The sequence below is a fragment of the Ahaetulla prasina genome, chromosome 5 (assembly GCF_028640845.1).
Source record: "Ahaetulla prasina isolate Xishuangbanna chromosome 5, ASM2864084v1, whole genome shotgun sequence".
Classification (NCBI taxonomy): Eukaryota; Metazoa; Chordata; class Lepidosauria; order Squamata; family Colubridae; genus Ahaetulla; species Ahaetulla prasina.
The window spans coordinates 10,593,410-10,614,719 of NC_080543.1; the positions used below are offsets into that span (position 1 = coordinate 10,593,410).

The 21,310-nt window shown below is 46.4% G+C and overlaps 1 protein-coding gene across 2 annotated transcripts in view; it reads left to right on the top strand.

Moving 5' to 3' along the window:
* The first annotated feature begins 4,527 nt into the window (after positions 1 to 4,527).
* The window catches only part of CCDC83 (coiled-coil domain containing 83), a 42,127-nt gene continuing 25,344 nt past the window's right edge, over positions 4,528 to 21,310 (top strand). For both annotated transcript variants that reach the window (XM_058185678.1, XM_058185679.1), the window contains exons 1-5: positions 4,528 to 4,559; positions 8,295 to 8,420; positions 12,287 to 12,371; positions 17,613 to 17,781; positions 19,664 to 19,831. In XM_058185678.1, the coding sequence (XP_058041661.1) occupies positions 8,323 to 8,420; positions 12,287 to 12,371; positions 17,613 to 17,781; positions 19,664 to 19,831 (520 nt within the window). In that variant the 5' untranslated portion in view covers positions 4,528 to 4,559; positions 8,295 to 8,322. The remainder of the gene's footprint in view (positions 4,560 to 8,294; positions 8,421 to 12,286; positions 12,372 to 17,612; positions 17,782 to 19,663; positions 19,832 to 21,310) is intronic.

Consider the following 21,310-nt stretch of genomic DNA (forward strand, 5'->3'; position numbering starts at 1 on the left):
TCTCCTTGCCTTTAACCTAATGGGGCTACCTGGGGGTCTAAGTTGAAGGAAATAGGGGTCCCCTTGTACTTGCCCAGGCAGTCCTTGAAGACATCTTTGAACTCGTTCATGAGTGTGTCTTTTAGGTTACAGTCACTTCTGTAGATGCCAGTCACTCCCATGCCCAATGCACGGAACCAGTCTAGTCCCAACAAACTAGGCAGGGTCCCTTCGACGATCGTGATGGGCAGGGTCTTCTTGTGTGGTCCGTACTCGACTCGGACAGAGGTGGTCCCTCGAACAGGGATGCGATTCCCTTGGTAGTCGTGGACTCGTAGCCGTTGTGTTTGCAGGTGGCGCTTCGCAACTGATGGCAACGCCTTCGCCAAAGTGTCCCAGGACATGATGGTGATCGCTGACCCTGTGTCCACTTCTAGTCGGCACGGTACTCCTTCTATTTTGGGCTTGGTGAAGATTTTCTTCTCCACCCGGGTTGTGGCGCCTATGATCACAGTCGTTGATTCGAGTTCGCGCCTTTTTGTTTGAGCCAATCACGGGTCGCCTTGCCGATCCGCGCTCTGATTGGCCGATTTGAATTTTCGGCGGGAAGGTTGGGAGCTCGACAGACTTGAGCTAGGTGCCCCTTCTTCTCGCACCGCCGACATGTAGCGTCCTTGAACTTGCAGTGTTGGCGCTGGTGTTGACCTCCGCAACTTCCGCATTCGTCCCGGTCTTCTTTGCCGCGTTTCTCGGTTCGACAAACCCCTTCCTCATCCTCACCGTCGGATTCGGTCTGGATCTCTTCTTGGTGCACCGGGGTTGATTTTGTGCTCACCTTCGGTGTGAGTGGCTGTTGCAGGGTCTCCGCCGCTTGGGTGGACATTTCATGCGCTCTGGCTTCGTCCAGGGCGTTTGCCAGCGTTAGATTGCTTTTCGATAGCAGCCGCCTCCGCAAACGCATGTCTCTGACCCCACGGATGAGTTGCTCCAGCAGCGCCTCGTCCAGGTCTCGGTACCCACAGTCTTTGGAGGCTTTCCGCAGGGCGCCATGTAGTCGCCGATGGATTCGCCCTCAGCTGTCGGCGCCTCCAAATTCAAAACGCCGACGTATTTGGACGGCGTTGGCGCGAAATGGTTTTAGCAGTGTTGCAGAGTTTGCCACGGTACCGATTGTACTGGCGTTGGCTCTGCCAGGGCTTCCGCGATATCGATGACCTCGGGACCGCAGTGGCTCAAGAAGTATGCCCTTTTGCGGTTGTCTGAACTCCTTGCAGTTCATTTGTTTAGGAAGCTTTCGAAACGGGTCATGTACGTTCCCCATTTCTCTCTGGCTGGGTCAAACGGCGCGGGCGGAGTGTAACTGGCCATCTCCGCGTTTCTGCCCGGGGTTTGCTGGGTTCGGTTCTTCCGTGCTTCAGCTCGGTTCTGGTGCTCCTTAGCCTCGAGATCCCACCTTCGTCGCCAGTGTTAAGTTCGGGAAGTAACGAGGCTGGAGACCAGGGTAGTGACAACAGCTCTTTAATATAGGGTGAACCCAGCAGCCTGGCTGGGGAAAAACCTCTCCTTATATACTGTTTAACCGGCGGCTTCAACCAATCAGCAACGTGCTTGTTTCCCGCCAAAACATTTAAAGATACATAACACTTCCTTCTTTCTTTCTTTCTTTCTTTCTTTCTTTCTGAAGCAACCTCTCCTTCTAGAACAGGGGTGGGCAATTAATTTTTATCAGGGGCCGCATGAGAAGCCTGAATTGTGTCAGAGGGCCACCAACTTTCTTTCATTGTAAAATACTTAAATTAAATATTTTGAATAGCTGGTACTGATAATCAGAAGAATAAAGCACTCTGTAAATATGTATATTAGGTTATGTGAAACTGTGGTCTATTGGTTAAATAAGAAAAACAATTATTGAACCAGTGCAATTTATTTTTCAAAATAAAAGTTAAAAAAAAAGTTTAATTTATGGTGTTTATGATTGGCCTCACGCGGGCCGGACAGGGACGTACAAAGGGCCGGATGTGGCCCGCGGGCCTTAATTTGCCCAGGTCTGTTCTAGAAGAATGAAATATTTTGAGGAATATTTAAAAAGGCAGATTATTATATTTCCCGAAGGGAGAAGTGGAGAAACATGTTTTTTGAGAGGCAGAAAGCAACCCCCACTTTCCTTAATAGCCCAGAATGGATGTCAGTACTTAAGAGATAAAGAACTTATTGAAAGAAGACAAGTATCTAGATATCTCTATTCATAAGCAAATACTCTCACCCAAGAGCCAAAACAGGCTTTCATCCTGTTTCCATCCTGTGGAATTACCCAACATCCTTTCAGAACACAAGCTCCTTCATTGCATCAACCTCAGAGCAGTCCAAACTTCAACCAAACATAGCTCAGACAAACACCTAGGATTTGTACTTTGCCTATAGAGCCAGCTATGACCCCTACATAACCCCTACATGATCCCATGGGAAGTCTGACAAGAACCAATAGAATACATGTTCTTGCACAAGAACAAGAAGCTCAAGCGCAAAGCCCAAGAGAAGGTATAAAACCACCCACTCTCAACTCCATTTTGTCAGCTGTCCATTTTGTCCAGAACTACAATCCCATGTGGTTCTGCTTCATCAATAAACCATCTTTCCAATCAGCCTCCATGTTTCCAGTGTCTTCCTTCTGGCTTGGAACTGAACCAGATGGATTTTCCTTCCCTCTTCTTCTCCCTTAACAGATTAACAGAGGGACCTTGTAGGTCATCTAGTCCAACCCCCTGCCCAAGCAGGAGACCCTACACCATTTCTGACAAATGGCAGCCCAGTCTCTTCTTGAAAGCCTCCAGTGATGAAGCTACCACAACTTCTGAAGGCAACTTCTGTTCCATGGGTTGATTGTCCTCACTGTCAGAAAATTTCTCCTTATTTCCAAATTGAATCTCTCTTTGGTTAGTTTCCATCCACTATTTCTTGTCTGGCCTTCAGGTACCTTGGAAAACAGGTTGACCCCCCTCCTCTCTGTGGCAGCCCCTCAAATATTGGAAGACTGCTATCCTGTCTCCCCTGGTCCTTCTCTTCCCTTCTCCCTACTCCCTACTCCTTACTCCTACTGCTACTCTTACTTCTACTCCCTTCCATTCCTTCCTTTCTTCCTTTATAAAATTTGTAATCAAAATGTTATCCGCAGTTGGAAGAAATATCCATCTGGGTTCAGTTCCAAGTGGGGACAAAGACACTGGAAACATGGAGACTGCTTGGAAAGATGGTTTAATGGTGGTCAGAATCACATGGCTTGAGTTCCTGAACAGAAAAGGGCTGAGATCCTGTGTGCTCCCTGGTTTTATGCTTTTTCTGAGCTTTGAATTTCCTGGGGCACAAGAAGAGTACCCTGATTGGCTGTCAGACTCCCAGGGGGTGGGGGGTCTTAGCTAACATTGTAGGTTGTCCCTCAAGCTTGCCTGAGCCTTGCCATGTGGTGAGTTTCTGTTCTAGATGGGTTCTATTATGTTGCAGATGATGATGGCCCATTAAGAAAGGTGGGGAGAATGAGTGAGTTTAGCTGAGGCTTTTAATGGCCCATTGACAAAGGTGGGGGGGAGTCAGGAAGCTGCTTTGTCTTTAAAACATGTTTCTCCATTTCTCATCCAGGGAAATATATTCTGCCTTTTTAAATATTTTCTAAAATATTTCATTCTTTAGGAGGGGGGTGGGTGCTAAATTCCTACACCGCAAAAGGGTAGAATTAAAATTTCTTTAAAAAATACCCTAAGTTGTTGAAGTAGAAATTAAAGTACTGTAGCAAATGAGCCAAAGGGAGATGATTAAAAAATAAAAATTGTTCAGGTGGTTTACAGAGAGCCATCCTGAATCCTGGTATCTCCTGTCTTTGAGGTTTTTTCTTTCTTTCAAGGACTGTTAAAAAAAAGAAAAAGAACTGATTTGATTACAAAAGGAAGGAAAATGTTCTGAAGCACAATAAAAATAATGGGTCAATAAAAGAGAAAAAGTAATTACATGGACATATTGAAATACATATATAGAGAACAGCAACCATATATCCTCTATTATAAAAATAGCTCTTTATTTCAGAAAGCAGTCCTTTAGAGTTATTTAATTCTTTTCTTGGTTTTGCTCTTCAATTTTCCTTTGTAAGTTAACTTACATAAACATTTTGTATACAAACATTTTTAATCCTCTTGCACCTCTTTCAGATTTGCCTCCTTTTCAGGTCTGTTCTTTATTTATTTTTTCCTAAGAAAATATTGTATGTTCATTGTAATATAAAGATTTGATTACAAAAGGCATGACTGACTCCGTTTTTGAAGACCAAATTAAAAGCTTTACCAGCTCGTCACTTTCGTCATCGGCGTCTAATTTACTGCAGTTTTTAAATTTTGACACAAGGGGGAGCCATTCTCCCGTTACAAAAAGGAGAAGGACTCGCTGGAGGAAGCCGGCCGTAGGCTCCTTGAACTGGCTTAGCGCGGTTACCCCGGCAACTAGCAAAGTTTGCAGTGGCAGCCAATCAAAAGGCAGCAACTCGAAGCCGACTTTCCCCCCCCCCTTCCATCTTCCTCCAAGAAGAGAGAAATTGGGTAAGGCAGTTCCCCTGCAGGGCGGGAGGGCGGCGCTGTTGAGCAGGAGGTGGGCGCCTGCATTGGCAACGGGATTGGAGTGGGGAAGGGGATGCGAGGAAGGATGGCAAAATAGTCTTTCCTTCCTTCCTTCCTTCCTTCCTTCCTTCCCCTTTCTCTTTCCCTTTCCTTCCATCATCCATCCCTCCTCTTTCTTTCCTCTCTTCTTTCTTTTGTCCCTTCCCCCTTTCCTTCCTTCTTTCCTTCTGATCTTTCCTTCATCCCTCTTTCTTGCCCACTTCTGCCTTTCTCCTTCTATCCACTCTTCCGTCTTCTTTTTGTCTGTCTGTCTTCCTTCCTTCCTTCTTTCCTTCCTTCCCTCCCTCTTTCTTTCCTTTCTTCCCTCCCTCTTTTCTTCCTTCCCTCCCTCCTTCCTCCTCTCTCCTCTTTCTTCCTTCCTTCCTTCTTTCCTTCCTTCCTTTCCTCCCTCTTTTCTTCCTTCCCTCCGTCCTTCCTTCCCTCTCTCTCTCCCTCCCTCCCTCTTTTCTTCCCTCCTTCCCTCCCTCCTTCCTTCCTTCCCCCCCTCCTTTCTTTTTCCTTCTTTCCTTCCTTCCCTCCCTCTTTCTTTCTTTCCTTCCTTCCCTCCCTCTTTTCTTCCTTCCCTCCCTCCTTCCTTCCTTCCCTCCCTCTCTCCCTCCCTCCCTCCCTCTTTTCTTCCTTCCTTCCTTCCTTCCCTCACTCCCTCCCTCTTTTCTTCCTTCCTTCCTTCCCTCCCTCCCTCTTTTCTTCCTTCCTTCCTTCCTTCCTTCCCTCCCTCTTTTCCTTCCTTCCCTCTCTCTTTTCTTCCTTCCTTCCCTCCTTCCTTCCCTCCCTCTTTCTTTCCTTCCTTCCTTCCTTCCCTCCCTCCCTCCTTCCCTCCCTCCTTCCTTCTTTCCGTCCTGCAAAACCTAAAAGCAACCCAATTCATGTTTAAAGGAAGAATTTCTTGTTCTTAACTCACTTCTTTTCCTTCCCTGCTGATCTGAAACGTCTTTTGGTTGCTCCTTGAAATAGGAGCATGCAAGCTAAGGTATTTGTGAGATCTTACTCTGAACGCAAGGAGACAATAAATTATAGTGTGTAGCTCAAATTCCTTTAATTTTAGAGGGACTTGGGTAAGGCTGACCAAACCTGGATGTTTCTCATAAAACAGCTTCCATAATAATAATAATAAAAAAACATTACGTGTCTATCTACATGAAATAAATGTACTGAATACGTTACATTGTGTTCTAATAAAATGCTGTACTGTTCGTGAACTAATATTTGTAATATGTTATTTTATTAAAGTGTTGCCACATGTTCCATATTTTGGAATTCTTCAGGGGACAATCTCACACTTGGAGAGCAAACTCCATAACTGTGGTATTTGGGGGCGAGCAAAGATATTTCTATCACATTCCATTCTCTCATTTTTTTATTGTCATCTGGAAGAATTGTGATTGCTTTTGACTCAGAACACACGATCATTTCTAATTGGGAAAAAAATATTTTAAAATCTCAATTCCAGAAACAAGGATTTCTGTTTGAGTTTTGGATTGTTCTTTTTTAGCACAGATAAAGAACTGGGACCAAGAGCCAAAATATGATTTTTCTACTTTAAAAAGCCAGAGCATTCTGAAATCATTAGATGGGCTTCTTAAGGGTTGAGAAGAACAGAACAGAATAACAAGAGTTGGAAGAGACTCTGGAGGTCATCTAGTCCAATCCCCTCTGCTCAAGCAGCAGATCCTATGACATATGACTGTCCACTCTCTTTTTAAAAGTCTCCAGTAATGTTGAAGAAGAAGATAAAGATCCTGCCGCAATTTTTCCTTTTGGGAATTATAACGGATTGTACAGTGACTGAGATTAAATTGATTTTGAACTTAATAACAGCAGCAAGGCTGCTGATTGGACAATATTGGAAGAAAAAATAATTACCTACAATAGAAGAATGGATATTGAAAGTTACTAACTTGGCTGAGATGGCTAAAATCTCAGCCTTTTTGAAAGACAATACTCAAGAAAGATATTTAATTGAATGGAAAAAATGGATTGATTATATACAAAACAGATATCAGATTAAGAGATATCAGATTGCCTTTGAATAATTAGGATGTATTATTTTAGAATGTAATGGGGGAGGTTAGGAAATGAAAAGACTCGGATGAGGTTAATTGGATTAGAAGGGAAAATTTTTACTCTATGTTTGGTTTATGTATGACAATACCTTGTGAATGACCCGGGAAGCGGGGGGGGGGGGGAGGGAGGGGGGAGGGGGTTTTGAGGGGGGGAGGGGGGGAAAAGGGGGAAAAATATTTTTGTTTGTTAAAACTTTTTCAATTAAAAAAAAGTCTCCAGTAATGAAAGAAATCAAATAATTATTGAAAAATGCACCTTCTTTCACATATAAAAGCCAGAAATATGAATTTGCTTTCTATTTTTTTTCATCCCAGATTTCACCCATTTTAAATCTTCAAAAGCTTGACAGAGTAAAAGTCTTCTTTCATTTTAGCTAGGATAGAAGGAATTCATTAATGGGGGTGGGGTGTGTGTGTGTGGAAATCTGGGTGTTTTGAAGTTATACAAAAACCTGTTTTACATTATAACAGTGTCAACTATCATCTTTTGTCATTCCTTGTTGATACTAGCATATCAGCTCTGAATGAACAATTATGTCTTTTGCTCAGCTCCTCTGATTAAAATGGGTTGTGAATGTTTATTCAATCAAAGCTGTGCTAATTCAAGTTTACACCTGCTAGAGATTTGCTTTCCAAAACTTATCTGAAAGGTGCTTTTTCAAAAAGCAACTGGATTTTCTTGGGGTTTTTTTTCCCCTTGAAAATGTTTCACTTCTCATCCAAGAAGCTTCTTTAGTTCTGAAAAAGAACTTGGATAAGAAGTGAAAAGTCTTCAAGGAAAAATCAGTTTTGTTGTGCCTCGCCCGCCCTCCTCTCCTCAGCCGGGCCCCTCCCATCTCCTGCTGTCTGAGCCAGAGACTGATAGTGAAGAAGAATGGCCTGGCATGCCTCCAGCCCCCAGCCCTGGCACCATGCCCGGACAGACTGACCAAACAAACCTCCCTCCTATAGCATGTGAGCACGAAGCCAGCCACGAGCTAGAATTACCGGCAGCTGAGGACGAAAAGACACAGTGGACAGATCCCCGCTTCCGGAGAATGGAGAGGCGATGTCAGCAAAAGGAAGGGAGGGGCAGGCCTGGATAAGTGCTGAGTCATGGAGCCACACCCCATGGCTTATATAAAGGATCTGCTTTCTGGCATTCCTTGAGTCAGGCAAAGTCTAATCTGGTTGCTGAAGTCACACCTTGGATTCCTGCCTGCCCTGAGAACTCTGACAGGAATTTGGCAAAGCTGCAGAGGCTTCGTGGCCACGCTTGATACAGACTTCCCAGACCCGGCCGTCAGAGGAGGAGTGGGACACGACAGGTTTGGTTGCCGATTGAAAAAGCACCTTTGGGACAACCGTGACCTGGATGACTGAGAATCTCCATAAACATTTCCAAAACTTAGCTTTCAATTGATAAATAAGCCTTTCTCCTAGAACGAGAAAAATCTAGATAAATAAATTATTATTTAGGCTGCTGTCTATACCACATTGTCAGGAAATCAGTATTAATAAACCTAGCAGAACAGATTTTTCAGAAATCTGTGTAAGATTGTATTGGGATCATCTGCCCGCTGCTTACGTGCTGCCTTAATTTCTTGACTTCTAGATTCGTTTGACCTCATAAAAGACAAGCCATGGCAAAGGAAAAGAAGAAAGAGAAGAAGAAGAAAGGGACCTCACAAATATCCAAAGAGCCTAGAACCTATTTTCCAGAAGCCCTATTGGCATTTCAGTATGTATAAGTCATAAAAAAAATTCAATTTTTTACTTCAGCTCTATTTAGTGAACTGACTACCTAGTTTGGGGGAAGGGGGATGTAGTAATACTACGACTATTCAATATCCAATTCAGGGGTTGTATCAGTGGTGGGTTGCTCCCAGTTCGGTCCAGTTCTTGCGAACCCGTAGTAATGGCGGCGGAAGGCTCCACCCATCTGCCCTGATGTCATCATTGACGATCTGCGCATGCGCAAAAGTGTGCACATGCAAACCGGTAGTAAAGGTAAGTTGAACCCAGACCTGGGTGGTATTCACCTACTTTCCGTAAGGTAAAGGTAAAGTTTCCCTCGTGCATATGTGCTAGTTGTTCCCGACTCTAGGGGGCGGTGCTCATCTCCGTTTCAAAGCCGAAGAGCCAGCGCTGTCCAAAGACATCTCCGTGGTCATGTGGCCGGCATGACTCAACGCCAAAGGCGCACGGAACGCTGTTCCCTTCCCACCAAAGGTGGTCCCTATTTTTTCTACTTGCATTTTTACGTGCTTTCGAAACTGCTAGGTTGGCAGAAGCTGGGACAAGTCACGGGAGCTCACCCCGTTACACGGCAGCACTAGGGATTCAAACCGCTGAGCTGCCGACCTTTCGATCGACAAGCTCAACGTCCTAGCCCCTGAGCCACCGCGTTCCCTACCAGCTCACAAATATGAGAGCCCGGCCTTCCCAATGTGCTTTGCTGGTGCGAGCACTTTCTGCGCATGCACCTGGCCTCAAAAACGTGCCTAAATAGTATGGCTGGCCCACTCACGATTTCCAAGAGACTCAACAGGCATAGAATGTTGATCTGTAAATAAATAAGCAGAGTCAAAGATCCAACTGAATAACCATTGAACCTGGTTAGATTTAGCTCCAGTCTGGACTGGATTGAAATAATTTGTCGTGTCCCACTCCCCCTCCGACGACCAGGTCTAGGAAGTCCGTATCAAACGTGGCAACGAAGCCTCTGCAGCTTGTCAAATTCCTTCGAGGTTTATCAGGGCAGGCAGGAGTCCAAGTTGTGACTTCAGCGATAGAGTCTGATAGCAGCAAACTAGATGAGACTTTGCTTGACTCAAGGTTAGAATGCCACAAGCAGGTCCTTTATATAGGCTGTGGGGTGTGGCTCCATGACTCAGCATTTATCCAGGCCTGCCCCTCCCTTCCTTCTGCTGGCGTCACCTCTCAGATCTCCGGAAGCGAGGATCCTCCCACCGTGAATTCTCTTCAGCTGGATCTGCTGTCAGTAATTCCAGCACGTGGCTGGCTTCCTGCTCACACACTGTAGGAGTGAGGTTTATCAAGTTTGTTTGTTCATTTCTGGAATCCAGGGCCAGGGGCTGGAGGCATGACAAGCCGTTCATCTTCATTATCAGACTCAGAGTCTGATAACAGGCCTGGGTGTAGACGGGAGGGGCCCGGCTGAGGAGAGGAGGGAGGACGAGGCACAACATAATTCCCCAGCTAGGTTAACTAATCCTTATCCCTCCATCATCATAATCTTTTAACGACCCCATAATCCTTTGCGGGGTGGAGTCTGGGAAACTGAATGGAGCTAGCAGAGTGGTTAATGGCCAGATGCCCTTCCTGTCGCCAATGCAGAGTTTTGTTCAGCAGATATATTCCCATTGTGCCCAGAGAGAGAAATATTTGCCTTTACCTAGGATCGAACTCACAGCCTCTGATTATGAGGCAAGAGCTCCACCTCTAGGCCACCCCACCACTTAATCCTTACTCCTCCATGATCACTCCAAATCCTAGATGGTACACACAAAACAAGGCCCTGCTAGGAATGACATCTCAATTGCCTTTGCTGGCCACTGGATTACTTAATTCTGTTCCCTCCATGATGAAACTCAAAGTCCATGATCAAACTCAAACTTCATGATCGCTCCAAGTCCTAGATGGTACACACAAAACAAGGCCCTGCTAGGAACTACATCTCAGTTGGCAGTTGTGGACTTCAATTTCCAGAATTTTTTAGCCAGTCGTTCTGGGAGTTGAAGTCCACAAGTCTTGGTGTTGTCAAGTTGAGGGACCCCTGCTTTAGTACACTGAGAAGTGAAAAAGCAGCAGAAAACTGTTCTTCCCACGATTATGTCTACTTTGGAGGCGCATTACTGATTTATCTTATTTTTCCCCCCATTCTACATAAAACTACCAAGAAATCAGGGGTGAAATGCTCCTGGTTCAGACCGGATCACTTGGTCCAGGAGCGATGGAGGGCAGGTGGTTCGGAGAACCAGTAGAAAAAAATCCCTGCCCCCCCCCCACGCCCAGCTGAGCTACGCAATCATCAAAGGTCTTTTTTTAACTTTTAAAAGCAATTTTTCTTTGACTGAAGAAAAAATGCCTTTAAAAGTTTAAAAAAAGCTTCTGATGATTGTGCGGCTCAGCTGGGATCGTCAGAGGCTTTTAATAGCATTTTTTCTACAACCTTTTTGGCCGAAGAGGTTGTAGAAAAAATGCTTTTAAAAGTAAAAAAAAAAAGTTGGCCACGCCCACCCAGTCACATTACCCCCTCACCAAGCCATGGCCACAGAACAGGTAGTAACAAATTTTACATTTCACCATTGCAAGAAATGGGATAGGAACTGCTAGCCGTCAGCTTCTTTGGGATACAATGATGGGAAAATCCGTAAAAATAGCTGTTAAACCAGGGGTAGTCAACCTTTTTATACCTACCGGCCACTTTTGTATCTCTGTTAGTAGTAAAATTTTATAACCGCATCGGTTCCACAGTAATGTGCCATGTATCGTCGTCTGCGCATGCCTCTCGTGCATCGTGGATTGGGTTTGGGGTGGGCGCCGGCACCAGGTCTGCTTGTCTGTTACAGCTGGATGGTGTGGGGGGAGATGCACGAGCTATTCTGGGATGAGGCTCTTTTGTTTGCGGTCGCACTATAGCGCCATTTAGTTTCACTTACGTAACGTGAACTAAACTTATGCGCGAGCGATACAAATAGTACATTTTCAGAAATTTAAACTGTCATGGGGAATTTTATGAAAACCTAATGAAAATGTTTTTAAATAATGCTATGAATTTTTTAAAAAAAATCAATTAAATTAAAAAAAAGGAAAGTGCTTCAGTATGGGACAAAACCCCTACCGCCCACCATGAAAGCTGGAACGCCCACTAGTGGGCGGTTGGGACCAGGTTGACTACCACTGTGTTAAACCCTTGATTAAACTGTCACTAAGTGTGTGCTTCCAGCTCATGGAGATTAATCAAGTGCCGGAAAAATCTGGTTTATTAGACCAGTTGGGAAGACAGAGTAGCCCTTACTCTCAGTTGTCCATTTCAATCAGAGAGGATGTCATCTTTTGCAATGCAGATGTGGATTTCACATAATTTTACCACCGGTTCGCTGTGCACCAAAAAGTACATTCGCGTTTCATGCGTGTGTGCGGCCTTCCACGCATGCGCTTTGCTCGCGTGCAGGGCTTGCACGCATTCGCGTTGCTTAGAAAACGTGGCTAAATAGGATGGCATAGCGCTGGGGCGGGTGGGGTGGCCCACCCACAGGTCGCCACTACCGGTTCGCCCGAACTGGTCCGAACCTGCTGAATGCCACCACTGAAATGACCTCGTTTTAATCACTTATCTTCATTTGCGTTGTGGAGATGATAAATATTGCGGTAAAATAACCACAAAAATTGAGGTTTTTGCGCTCTGTTGCACCAACATTCATTGATTCACACTTTCCCTGTATTCCCTTTAATGAAACCTGAAGCAAAGAGTTCGAATGTTGAACCTGTTTCTTCCACGTGTGTTCTATCTTTCCTTGCAAAGAGATCCTGTATTTTCTAAAAGCGGGACAGCTTATTTTCGTCTTTAATTACTTTCAGAATTCAAATAAAGGAAGATGTCATTGATCAGCTACTGGGTGAAATCAAGCAACTTGAAGCCGAGAATGAGAGAAACAAAGAAAGAGTAAGCAAGCAAATGAACTTCCTTGAGGTTCAGGAGGGACCCCCGTCTTAGTTACGAAACACCTGTTTCAGGGGTGGTATTCAGCCGCTTCTATCTGGTTCAGGCGAACCAGTAGCGGCGGCTGCAGGAGGCTCTGCCCACCCACCCGGATGTCATCACGTCCCGTTTTTGACACTCTGCGCATGCGCGGAAGGTCCGGCACATGCGCAGAGGTGTCGAGCATGCGCAAAGCGAGCACGCGCGCTTACATTTGTGAACCGGTACCGAAGGTAAGTCAGTACCACCCCTGATCTGTTTGTAATGTAGAAGAATAGAGGATCGGTTCCTCACATACCTGCTTTTAAAAGTCTAAGAATTGCTTCTGAGAAGCAGCAGTGGCTCCAGGTTTCTAAAGGTGGGGAGATTTGAAATGCCCTGGATTGATTGATCGATCGATCGATTGATTGATTGATTAATATGCCATTAAGTTGTCAACCCAAAGGTGTGTTTTTTTCCAAAAGGCAACTGGACTTTCTTGGTGTTTTCTTCGAATACTTTTTGCTTCTCACCCAAGAAGCTTCTTCAGTTCTTTCTGCTGGCTATGGGAATTCTGGGAGTTGAAGTTCACAGGCCTTAAAGTTGCCAAGGTTGGACATCCCTTCTCTAGGCTTCCTCTGAATGCATTTGGGCAAAACAGTTGGACCAAATGGGAGCAAACCTTGACAGATGACTAAATCTGGTGATCTAGCTCTTTATAAAATCTCCTGCCTTCCCACATGGAGGAGAATGATTGGCAGATATTTTGCTGCCAGATGGCGACATTTGCTGGGCAGGGAGGGCTGCCAAGAATCCACCTTATTTTTTGGGGGGGGGAGGTCTTTTAATGACCCCATAATCCCTTACATCAGGGTGGAGTTGGAGCAACTGAATCGAGCTGAGTGTTTACGGGCCGGATACCCTTCCTATCACCAATGCAGAGTTCGCAGCAGATAATTACTCAATTTGCCCAGGGAGAGAAATATCTGCCGCTACCTAGGATCGAACTCACAGCTTCCTGATCGTGAGGCAAGAGCTGCATCTTTAGCCACTGCACCACCCCGCCAAGAATCCACCAATCCTTAAATTACCGGGTCCAGAATAACTGAGATATCTTTGGCAGGTTAGGAATCACAAATGAGGACAGGAATTTTCTAGTTTAGAAAATTACCACAGCTGCAATTCAAGTATTGGTGGCATGTATCTCCCATGCATAATCTCTGGAGATGAAGTTAGCTCCATCTCTGTCAGCCTTACAGAAGGCCTATAAAAGGTAAAGGTAAAGGTTCCCCTCACACATATGTGCTAGTCATTCCCAACTCTAGGGGACGGTGCTCATCTCCGTTTCCAAGCCAAAGAGCCAGTGCTGTCCAAAGACGTCTCCGTGGTCATTTGGCCGGTATGATTCAATGCCAAAGGCGCACGGAACGCTGTTACCTTCCCACCAAAGGTGGTCCCTATTTTTCTACTTGCATTTTTTAAGTGCTTTCGAACTGCTAGGTTGGCAGAAGCTAGGACAAGTAACGGGAGCTCACTCTGTTATGCGGCACCAGGGATTCGAACCGCTGAACTGCCAACCCTTTGATCGACAAGGAGGAGGAGGTCCTTGAGTAGAGGTGGAATTCAGCCAGTTTGGATGGGTTCAGGCAAACCGGTAGCTCAACAATCAGCTGGGACTTGGGAGGCAGAAAATAGATGAGGCCAGTCAGAATTTTACTACCGGTTCTCCAAACTACTCAAAATTTCCGCTACAGGTTCTCCAGAACTGGTCAGAACCTGCTGAATCCCACCTCTGCCCCATTTGTGAGAAAGGTGGCGTATAAATAAATAAAATTTATTTATTTTGGATTGTTTTTAGATTGTGATGCAGATTTTAACTATCGTTGTGTTGGATGCTCCATTTCAGGGGTGTGTTTCAATTTTTTTTTACCACCGGTTCTGCGGGTGTGGCTTGGTGGGCATGGCATGGCATAGCGGGCGTGGCTTGGTGGGCATGGCATGGCATAGTGGGCGTGGCTTGGTGGGCATGGCATGGCGGGCATGGCATGGCATAGTGGGCGTGGCTTGGTGGGCATGTATCTCCCATGCATAATCTCTGGAGATGAAGTTAGCTCCATCTCTGTCAGCCTTACAGAAGGCCTATAAAGGTAAAGGTAAAGGTAAAGGTAAAGGTAAAGGTAAAGGTAAAGGTAAAGGTAAAGGTAAAGGTAAAGGTAAAGGTAAAGGTAAAGGTAAAGGTTCCCCTCACACATATGTGCTAGTCATTCCCAACTCTAGGGGACGGTGCTCATCTCCGTTTCCAAGCCAAAGAGCCAGTGCTGTCCAAAGACGTCTCCGTGGTCATTTGGCCGGTATGATTCAATGCCAAAGGCGCACGGAACGCTGTTACCTTCCCACCAAAGGTGGTCCCTATTTTTCTACTTGCATTTTTTAAGTGCTTTCGAACTGCTAGGTTGGCAGAAGCTAGGACAAGTAACGGGAGCTCACTCTGTTATGCGGCACCAGGGATTCGAACCGCTGAACTGCCAACCCTTTGATCGACAAGGAGGAGGAGGAGGAGGTCCTTGAGTAGAGGTGGAATTCAGCCAGTTTGGATGGGTTCAGGCAAACCGGTAGCTCCAACAATCAGCTGGCTCCGCCCACCCGTCCCCGCCCTATCCTGTCCTTTATTTCCTGCTTTCTAGCTCATCTCAATTGTGTGGCACAGCTGATTCCCCCCTGTTCTACTTATCGTTGCTGACTTGGAAGGTAAGCAGCTGAGCTTCTATTTTCAATACGACACGCATGCTCACCGAACCAGTTGTTAAACCGGCAGCATCCCACCGCTGTCCTTGATGGTCTCTGAAGTTGATGGTTTGATCGGCAAGCTCAGCATCTTAGCCACTGAACCACCGCATCCCTTAGAAGGCCTTCACAAAATACATTTTTTTTTCTTCACTAGCCTTGGAGATCCCAGAGAACTACTGCAAGGTGATTGTAGAATAAGTTTTGTTCATTCTCCCAGTTTCTTGCGTCTTATCTATTTACTTTATATATTTTATTTATTTATAAATAAAATTTATTTATTTATAAATAAAATTTATTTATTTATTTATAAATAAATAAAGCACAAAGGGCATCCGTTATTTCCACCAGAATCACCAGAGGACAACTGAACCTTGTTCTAAAATAGCTTCTGATGTCAGATGGTTTTGCTTGCCCAACGCCTGGATGAGTTGCGCAATTTTTGCTTTTGCAAACCGTCTCAAGTACGCCTTCTCTCTCCTGCCACCAGAACCAGCAACTCAAAATTTGAACAGATTGAACACATCCGAGCGCTGCTGACGGCCCTGAAGGAGCAGGAGAAAGAGCTTGAAAAATAGAAATCATCACTCGGGATGATGTTGAGAAAGCCATGATGGCCAAATGGCAGTACATCAAAGATCAGGAGAAACTTATCAGAGGTGAGCTGCGCTCTCGAAGGGAAGAAGGAGGGCTTTCAGGAATTTTTGTCCACAGGGTGTTCCTGAGTGGCTGCTTTGATGCTGGTGAGAAAAATGGGACAGATATACAGGTAGTCCTTGACATACAACCGTTTGTTTATTGACCGCTCAAAATTACGATGACACTGAAAAAGGAAGTTACCACCGTTTTCACACTTATGACCAGGGTGGAATTCAAAAATTTAGCAACCAGTTCTCTGCCCAGTTGCTGGGTGGGCGTGGCTTGGTGGGCATGGCATGGCATGGCATGGCGGGCATGGCATGGCATTGTGGGCGTGGCCATGGCCATGGTGGGCGTGGCTTGGTGGGCATGGCATGGCATAGTGGGCGTGGCTTGGTGGGCATGGCATGGCGGGCATGGCATGGCGGGCATGGCATGGCATTGTGGGTGTGGCTTGGTGGGCATGGCATGGCATAGTGGGCGTGGCTTGGTGGGCATGGCATGGCATTGTGGGCGTGGCTTGGTGGGCATGGCATGGCGGGCATGGCATGGCATAGTGGGCGTGGCTTGGTGGGCATGGCATGGAATAGCGGGCATGGCATGGCATTGTGGGCGTGGCTTGGTGGGCATGGCATGGCATTGTGGGCGTGGCTTGGTGGGCATGGCATGGCGGGCATGGCATGGCATGGCATGGCATTGTGGGCGTGGCTTGGTGGGCATGGCATGGCATTGTGGGCGTGGCCATGGCCATGGTGGGCGTGGCTTGGTGGGCATGGCATGGCATGGCATTGTGGGCGTGGCTTGGTGGGCATGGCATGGCATTGTGGGCGTGGCTTGGTGGGCATGGCATGGAATAAAGGATACTGTAAAATCAAATAAATAAATAAATAAATAAATAAATAAATAAATAAATAAATAAATAAATAAATAAATAAATAAATAAAATTTTTAATAAAATATTTATCACGAAATAAATAAAGCACAAAGGGCATCCGTTATTTCCACCAGAATCACCAGAGGACAACTGAACCTTGTTCTAAAATAGCTTCTGATGTCAGATGGTTTTGCTTGCCCAACGCCTGGATGAGTTGCGCAATTTTTGCTTTTGCAAACCGTCTCAAGTACGCCTTCTCCCGAAGGACTCAGGGCGGTGAACAGGCAGATAGTTGTGAAATGTTTAACTATGGTGTTGGATGCATGGCATGGCATTGTGGGCGTGGCTTGGTGGGCATGGCATGGCGGGCATGGCATGGCATAGTGGGCGTGGCTTGGTGGGCATGGCATGGAATAGCGGGCGTGGCTTGGGGTGCGTGGCAGGGAAAGGATACTGTAAAAACTCCATTCCCTCCCCAATCCAGGGGAAGGATACTGCAAAATCCTCATTTCCTCTCGGTCAGCTGGGACTTGGGAGGCAAAAAATAGATGAGGGCGGGGCCAGTCAGAATTTTTACTACCGGTTCTCCAAACTACTCAAAATTCCCGCTACAGGTTCTCCAGAACTGGTCAGAACCTGCTGAATCCCACCTCTGCCCCATTTGTGAGAAAGGTGGCCGTATAAATAAATAAAATTTATTTATTTATAAATAAAATTTTTAATAAAATATTTATCACGCGAAATAAATAAATAAATAAAGCACAAAGGGCATCCGTTATTTCCACCAGAATCACCAGAGGACAACTGAACCTTGTTCTAAAATAGCTTCTGATGTCAGATGGTTTTGCTTGCCCAACGCCTGGATGAGTTGCGCAATTTTTTGCTTTTTGCAAACCGTCTCAAGTACGCCTTCTCTCTCCTGCCACCAGAACCAGCAACTCAAATTTGAACAGATTGAACACATCCGAGCGCTGCTGACGGCCCTGAAGGAGCAGGAGAAAGAGCTTGAAAAAATAGAAATCATCACTCGGGATGATGTTGAGAAAGCCATGATGGCCAAATGGCAGTACATCAAAGATCAGGAGAAACTTATCAGAGGTGAGCTGCGCTTCTCGAAGGGAAGAAGGAGGGCTTTCAGGAATTTTTGTCCACAGGGTGTTCCTGAGTGGCTGCTTTGATGCTGGTGAGAAAAAAATGGGACAGATATACAGGTAGTCCTTGACATACAACCGTTTGTTTATTGACCGTTCAAAATTACGATGACACTGAAAAAAGGAAGTTACCACCGTTTTTCACACTTATGACCAGGGGTGGAATTCAAAAAATTTAGCAACCAGTTCTCTGCCCAGTTGCTGGGTGGGCGTGGCCATGGCCATGGTGGGCGTGGCTTACTCAGCCTCCTGCACTACCGCGGAGCCTCCTGGAGGGCGAAAACAGCCTCCCCCAGGCTCCGGAAGCCCTCCAGAGGCCAGAAAAGGGCTCATTTCTGGAATTCCGGAACTTCCAGGAGGCCCTTTTTTCGCTCTCCCAGAGCCTCCATGCTGACCCTGCACTTACCTGGCATCCAAAACAGGTCGCGTGGAGACTCCTGGGAGGGGAGGGGAGGGGTGGGTGGGGCCAGCCAGTCCTTGTAACTATCAGTTCGGCAAATCAGATGTAAAATTAGTATTCGATTCACCCGAATCCCACCCCTGCTTATGACCACTGCAGCAGCATTCCCATGTTCACTTGATCAAAATGTGGATGCTTGGCAACTGGCCAGTATTTATGGTGGTCGCAATGTCCTGGGATCACACGATCCCCTTTTGCGAGCTTCCGACAAGCAAAGTCAGTGTGGAAACCAGATTCACCTAACAGCTGTACCACTAACTTAATAGCTGCGATGATTTACTTAATGATTGTGTCAAGATAGGTTGTAAATTGAGGCAAAACGTACTTAGCTGTCTTGCTTAGCAGCAGAAACGTTGAGCTCGCTTGCGGTCGTAAGTCGAGGACTACCTGTACCTAGTCCATCTTGAGCTTCTGAATGGGAGGCAAGCATGAAACTAAGAACTAAGACAGTTGGTAGGGTGAAGCGGTTAAGAAGAGAATCTTCAAATTTTAGTCTACCTTTCAGCCACACAAACTCACTGGATTATCTTGGGCTAGTTATTCTTCTCAATTTATCTCACAGAGCAGGAGTCTCCAATTGTGGCCACTTTAAGACTTGCGGACTTCAACTCCCAGAATTCGTCATGGTGGCTGGGGATTTCTGGGAGTTGAAGTCCACGAAGCAGTCAGGTTTGGAGACTCCTGTCATAGAGTTATGGCAGGGGTGTCAAACTGGATTTCTTCGAGGGCCAGATCAGCATTGTAGTTCTCCGAGGGGACGGTGGGGTGGAGCAGGGGGGAGAGACACCTCCTGCAGCACTCTGCTTGCCAAAACGGAGCAAGGGGCATGCCCGCCCGCCTGCCCTCATGGCCCGTTTTTGGCCTCCGTGGCCTCCTGCAGCACTCTCCCACCAAAAACGGGCTGCGCGGAGGCCCCGCGAGGCTCATTTCTGGCCAGCAGAATTCTGCTGGAGGCTGGGGAGTTTTGGCCAGCAGAGCACCGCGAACCGGTCCTTTGATATTTCCAAGCCGGCCCCGCGAACCAGATTTAAGCACCCTGCGGGCCGGATCTGGCTTGTGGGCCTTGAGTTTGACCCCCCATGAACTATGGTTGCCGAGGAAAAAATGGCAAAAGGAAAACGCTATGATGCTGCCTTAAGCTTCAGAAGAACAAGCAGGAACCAAATGTAAAACTAAAAATCCAAACAAAACCGCATCCTTTGCGAAGGAAGTCAGGATGCAAACGGTGTTAATTGGTTTGGAAGTTGGTGTATCCTGAGGTCCAATATAAATACTGGTCTCCCTGTATTTATCCATACTTTTTATGAAGCAACCACTGTTGTTATTACTATAACTGTTCTGAAAATGATGCCTTGTTGCCTTGCCCTAGATATGCGTTTCCAGATACATTACGTTGAACAGAAACTTGTCCAAAAACAAACTGAAATTGACTACTGGACCGTCTACAAAAACGTGGGAAGCACCGAACACGGAAATCAGATTCGGTTCTTGGAACAGGATATTAAAAAGTTGAAGGAAGATCTTGAAGAAATGACAGGTAAGGGACTGTTAGAGGCCTACTATGAAGTTAGTTTCAAACTATCACATGTCTATGGAGCTTCCCAGTCATTCAGGTCCTGTTGTCCCAAAGATGTTTTTTCAAAAGGCAACTGGACCAGGGGTGGGCTTCAAAAATTTTAGCAAGGGGTTCTCTGTCTGGTTGCTGGGTGGGCGTGGCCATGGTGGTGTGGCCTAGTCGGCGTCCTGCACCATGAGGTGGGCATTTTTGCCCTCCCCGGGCTCCAGGGGCTTTCCTTGAGCCTCTGGGAGGGCGAAAACTGCCTCCTCAGGCTCCGGAGGCCCTTTGCCTGCCTGAATGTCTGGTAGGCTCATTTTTCGCCCTCCCTGAGCCTCCACGCACGCCCTGCACTTACCCGCATCCAAAATGGGCCACGTGGGGACTTCTGGAAGGGGCGGGGCAGGAATGGGATTTGGGGGTTCTAAGAACTGCACAAAATTTTAGCTAGAGGTTTTCTTGAACCAGGGGTGGGTTCTACTTACCTTTACTACCGGTTTGCAATGGGATCATACGCGCACCGAGCTTCTGCGCATGTGCAGATTGCCTATGATAAGATCCGGGTCAGTGGGCAGAGCCTCCCACCAGTTTTACTACTGGTTCTATAGAACCGATCTGAACTGGTAGCAACCCACCACTGTCCCGAACCCCTAGCAGCCCACTCCTGAACTGGAGTTTCTTTTGCTCGAAGATGTTCTACTTCTCATCCAAGAAACTTCTTCAGTTCTGACTGAGTAGTGGAGAATGGAAAGATTTATAGTCTTTGCAGTCACCTGTTGTTGGTCAGAGACACTGACGCTCAAACTTGTCGTTTTATTTAAATAAATATATTTAACATTTATAGTTGCAGCAGACAAGATAGTGAGGCACACAGGAATATCGTGAGGTAAATCAAATGGCATACAGAGCATCCTGAAGAAAAAGGCGAGAAAAAAGGGAGACTCCCTGTTCTGACCCAACTCCCTGTTATGACCCCCCAAACATGACAAACCCTCTGTAGTTAAAGCAATGATTCCTTTATTAGGAGTGCCAGCAGCCCCAGCAAAAAGTTTTTCTTTCACTGCAGACTAACAAGTCTGTCTGGCAGGTGAGATAAATAGTTGTCTGCCACATCTATTCATTTCTATCCCCTGCCAGAGCTAGGGTGGGGCTTCATTAGCAGTGGTGCCTCTTCCGTTCCAAGGATCAGCCCATAGATTTCCATTGCTCTCCTCTCCTCTCTGCCTTCTGCACATCCACACATCAGGCACTGGTCCCAGCTGTTCCTCCTCTTCCTCATCAGCCACCTCCAGACCTGGGGGCTGTTGACTCTCCATCTGAGGGCTGATGGATGGCCCAGGCTCCGTTTCTGTCTCTCTCTCTCTCTGCCAGCTCCATTCCTTCTTCCCACTCCGAGCTCTCAGGTTGCCTTGATGGTGACCCTGATTCCCACGCGCCTCCTCATCTGATTCGGCTGCTGGA